Genomic DNA, 5,113 nt, shown 5'->3' with positions numbered 1-5,113 from the left:
ACTGATAAACCTGTCTGACCAGTTCAACTAATGTAATCTGTTTCATTATGACCCCTATCTGCCCACATAACAAAACATACACCATTACTGACAGCTGAGGGACCATTACATTTTTATTAAATCCATTACATTTCTGAATTCCTGGACTGTTTTAAAGGTATCTAAACCCTACACATGGTTTCAGTTGTATATTCGGCATTACCCAAATTATTTTAATGGCATGCCGCTCTTGTTGAAAGCAACCACAATGGCTGAAAAGATCAGATTCTAAATGTATTTAAAAATGTAATTACATGTTCATATTCATATAAGGTTTTGGCACTAGCAACCCATGAACATAGTGTGTGGTGGACAGTAAGTAGCAAAAAGTACCTCCTAGCTCACTTATACCCAGCTAGCTCGTTAGCTAGCTAGCTAATGGATTGTTACATTATATAAAACAGTCTTTTTGAGGTGAATCCCTTTTCTATAAATATCAGCATTTTTGTGCAGTGCAGGTTTGGTTTGTGACATGTCTAGAAAATAATTTTTAAAATGTTCAGTAATTTTGAAAACAAAGATTTTTCATGAACTCTAAATATGGTGCCTATGTGACACTGCATTTTTAGTTCTTAAAATGTTAAGTTTGAATTTCAGTTTTTACCTTTTACGTAATTTACAGTTTTGCCCATTAATACTTTTAAAAGCTAAACCTAAATAGTAATTAAGTTTTTCCCATGAAATTAAAGAGGAATTTTGAATATGTACTATACGTCTATGCATATGTTTAAATGTGACAAGTTAATATGATCCAACAGGCTAGAACACAATCTAGCCTGCTTTCTTAAATTTAAAAAAAAAATCATTATAGTATATTTTTGGGTTTTGAACTGTTGGTTGGACAAATCAAGACACATGATGAATAAACCTGAGAGTAACTATGATGGGCATTTTTCAATTTTGTGACTATTTGTACATTAAATAATTAATCAAGAAAATAATAATAATCATTAGTTGCAGCCCTGGAGCAGATTTGACAGTAGATCGTTCATATTCAGTAAAATACCAGAAAATCCTAACCCTGTTTAACAAACCTTTCTTTTGCAGTCCTTTGTCTCTGCACCAGCTGTGGTTACTGGGCATTTGTAATATATTTAGTGTCAGATAAAAGGATGCAGTTCTTTCTAGGTTGTGTAGTTTGTTTTAAAAATTATACACTGTTTTGCTTCACCGAGCACCTTTAACACTTACAGCCTGTTCATCTGGGCTGTCACTTAGAAAAGCACTAAACCACAAGCAGGGTGAGGCAGTGTGATGCAGTTTCCCCGGCACATGTCACATGCTTTTAGAACAGGTCTGTCAACTAAAGTTCCCTTTTAACCAGTTCTTTCTAATTCCTGTTCCTACATGAAGTTAGCAAAACAAATGAATTTCCCCTTGTGGATTTACTCATTCAAAGATTGAATGGGTTAATTATGTTAATGTCACAGTATTTAAATGCTTGAACCTTCTATTTGAATGCCAAATCAGTGTGAGCAGGTAAAAGATAAGCTACTGCAAAAGCAAGGACTGACCTCATTGCCGCCCCTATCACCAGCTATTTGTAACAAATCTAGGAAATCAAAAGTACCTTATTGAACAAGAAGGTGATGTTGCCCTCCTTGAACAGTAGGGTAAGGTTGGCCGTGCTTTCCTTACAAAATCCTTTTGCTGTGGTTGAATCTGGCTGAACAGTGAAGGTTCCATTCTCCTGAGAGATAAAAAGAGAAACCAGGCAATTGGCTGACCACCTTGAATCTGAAAGTACTATCATGAGGATTAGTAATCATCTCGTGACACAAAGATGTCACACATTTAACCTTCTGCACCACAATGAGGAAATTAAAACTTGTGTGATAAGATTTTCTCAATTCCTGTAAACAGCATGCTGACAAGTGCAATTGTAAAAGCTGAGTCAGAGGATCGTGCATAAAGTTCTACTCGTTTTACAAATTTTGTAATTGCTGAAGAAATCCTTAAATTCAATTTTAAGGTTAGAATCTGATCAGAAAATCTGCTAATGAAAGGTACCTTTGAAATTCGGATCTGCAGTGCCAGCTGAGCCAACAGGCAAGTCTTTTGTTGGTCAGTAATGCTGTAGTTTCCTACAGTCAGCTTGGCAGGAGGAGTAGGTCCAGGAGGAGCTGTAGTTGTAATGGGGGGCTTGGGGGTGGTGGTGGGCTTGGCCTTGCTGGTGGTGGCGGCCTTGGTGGGGGTTACTGTAGCAGAGCTAAACTCATCTGCAGGGGACACGGTTGCAGAAGGTTTGGAATTCGTTTTTTCTTCAGCCAGTGACAGCGCTTCAGGGAAGAAGAGAGGGAGAAACAAATCAATTTCAAATTGTCAAACATGTATCACCTTCCAACTCAATTATCTTCTATTTAAAGTTAACATTCATTCATTATTTTTGGCAACTTGGGGGTAATGGACCATGCCGAAAATACCACATCTGACTATGAACTTAAAGATGTTATCGTTAACAGGTTAACAAGAACTTGACTCTAGCAGACTTGGCAACATAATCGTTTATAAGGAGCTGTTCTACCTGATCAATTTAAGTCCATTTCTCCTTTTACATTTGTTTTGGTCCCCACCAACTGCAGAGAAAAACATATGCTTCTTTGGCTGGTAGATGTTCTAACCTATACCAATTGGTCACTTATGGCTGAAACACAGGTTTCTTTCCCCCATTGTGGGATCAATTGTGTGAGTAATACTCGATTGTTCTTGATTTCCTGGTTGTTTAGCCTCTACTGCTGTTCTCGATTCTCTCCAGTGCTGCTTTGCCCTGTTTTTAGGTGCCTTTGATTTGCTTATTTGTGCTGTGTAAAATGTAATGTTCTGATGACGCTACTTTTATAATCCTTGTGTGCATCGGTCCTAAATGCTTTGTTGCCTTTATGTAACTTTTTATTTTAAGACCAAGTGTTCTTTGTTACTACGCATGCGCAGCGTGGAGTGGCAGCAAGTTACAGCAGCTGTGTCCTTGTTGTGTTCTTTCCCGTGTTTCTATGAAGTTCTGTTCTTATGTGTCTGTTCTTATGGTGTTATGTCGGTTGTTCCCTATTGCTGCTGTAACACAGAAATTTCCCCACTGTGGGATCAATAAAGTACCTACCTACCTAAAGCCCATTTTGGACATGCCCTGGATCCCAGGGCACCTGTATGTGAGAAAGCCTATGTCTGAATCAGCTGACCCGGACTTTAAGCAGACTTTACTCTGCCGGCTCCTTTGTACAAAGTCTACATAATGTATGAGTGAGCTGGAATGAGCCAATGTGAGAAAACAGCAGCGTCTAGTCCAGAATATTCACACAGAGCCACTGGACATGTTGATGACTTTCTATCATGTGACCAGCACAAAACAAACATCTGATGGGGAAGAAAAATGTTCATTTACAGTGAAGACACCAACTAACTAGAGACATGACCTTGTTTCAGGAGCTTCTGCTGTTAAAAGCCAGCAACATAATCGTCAGACAAGGCAAGACTCAGTTGTTTATGGCCAAATTACAAACTGGCTACGTGATCTCGTCATGTCCCACCTCTTGAATGCTCTACCTAGGAACGCCCCCCATCATAAACCAAACAACTGCTGGTAGCTGCTTGCTGATATACTTTTACTTTGGGGGCTGTCAAACCACAACAATAAGCTGGGTGATAATTATCTGGGGGTTCATCAATACAAATGACACTTTCAGCTTCGCACTTTATTCGATTGTTCACCTAAAAGACAGTGATAAGTGCTTATTTAATGTTTGCTGACTGAAACTTCGGACTTTTGAACCGTGTCCTTTAAACAAACATAATAAAACTGTCGGTCTGATTTAGTTTAATAGCTTGACTGCAGCTGGTGTTGACTGATAAGACAATATTTCTCTATGAACACAAGCCTGCAGCACATTTATGACACTCTTTTGCATTTTAGTTCATATCTTATTTGCAGGCTAAGGCCATGATCACTGACATGGTAAGGTTCCCACTTTCATATTACTGAACCACACAGATAGATAGGAGACTTTAAGCAGCAGTAATAAAGTACAATGTCCTTCAACCACTGGTAAGAAGTATGTAAATAAGCACCAAAGTGAACAGAAATTAATCACATTTCAGATTAGTCCAGCTAACCTAACTGCGTTTGAGTAGACGTGATTGTACACCCAAAAGAAAGAAAAGTGTGCTCAAACTTCGTAGACTGCTGTTTGCAACCATTTGTGCTTCAGTACTCAAGTTGCAGGTTTAATCTTGTCTGAAAAAAACATCTTACTGCCAAGCAGATTTGCGACTAAGGTCTGAAACACTATCGAAAGAACGCGGAAATTTCTGTTCCCTAAACAATCCAGGAAGTCACGCTGACGTCCGAAAAAAACATCTCATGATGTGTAATTACGCCGAATCATGACAACCTCAGCAATACAGTGGAAAGGCTGCATAAAATATTTAAATATCCTAGTTTTGACATAAGTGAAGCAACAAAAATCTGTTATAAAACGTAGTCATGTGGGAGCAAACCTTGCTTTCTACAAACCAATTCTTATACAAAAGAGCTAAAGACCTTTACATTTTATTTTGAGAAAGTCGTCGAAACAGAAATAGTCATACCTGAGACAGCCCAGCAGGCGATAAAGAACACAACAACCCTCTTCATGGTGACAGGAGTCCACAACTAACTAACTAACTGTCTATATCTTGTCTCCTACTGCACCTGTGTTAATACAAGTTCAATGTGCAACAGCAACGATGTGTCTCTACTGAAAAACAAAGCGCCGTGTCAAGTGACAGATGTGCTCAGCTCATAACCGGAAGCTAGAGCGCACTGTGATTTCAAAATAATGCTAGTTATCCAAAAAAAAAAAGCCTGTACTAAGTAGGCCCAGTAGAATGAGTAGCAATATGCATGGTAAAATATTATATGGTTAGTGGCCTATAATTTTGATAAACTATTAGCACATAAAAGTCCATTTATTGACATGTTCTGGATCTTAATTTCATATTGATCCAGTAACTAAAGTTTGATGTTTTATTTTGATAAATAAATCAACGTGATCATGTTAGATTTTGTTATGTTCAGGATGTGTATTGTTTTCAGATTAAA

At 38.2% G+C, this 5,113-nt stretch overlaps 1 protein-coding gene across 1 annotated transcript in view; it reads right to left on the bottom strand.

Moving 5' to 3' along the window:
- cd68 (CD68 molecule) overlaps positions 1-4,783 on the bottom strand; it is an 8,351-nt gene extending 3,568 nt beyond the window's left edge. The window contains exons 1-3 of the mRNA XM_020594973.1: positions 4,621-4,783; positions 2,050-2,318; positions 1,610-1,729 (exon numbers count right to left, since the gene is read on the bottom strand). Coding sequence (XP_020450629.1) covers positions 1,610-1,729; positions 2,050-2,318; positions 4,621-4,666 — 435 coding nt within the window. The 5' untranslated portion in view covers positions 4,667-4,783. The remainder of the gene's footprint in view (positions 1-1,609; positions 1,730-2,049; positions 2,319-4,620) is intronic.
- Positions 4,784-5,113: the final 330 nt, after the last annotated feature.

Source organism: Monopterus albus, unplaced genomic scaffold, assembly GCF_001952655.1.
Source record: "Monopterus albus unplaced genomic scaffold, M_albus_1.0 scaffold25.1, whole genome shotgun sequence".
NCBI lineage: Eukaryota > Metazoa > Chordata > Actinopteri > Synbranchiformes > Synbranchidae > Monopterus > Monopterus albus.
Note: the sequence above shows the minus strand (reverse complement) of the source record. Positions and strands in the feature narration are given on the sequence as shown.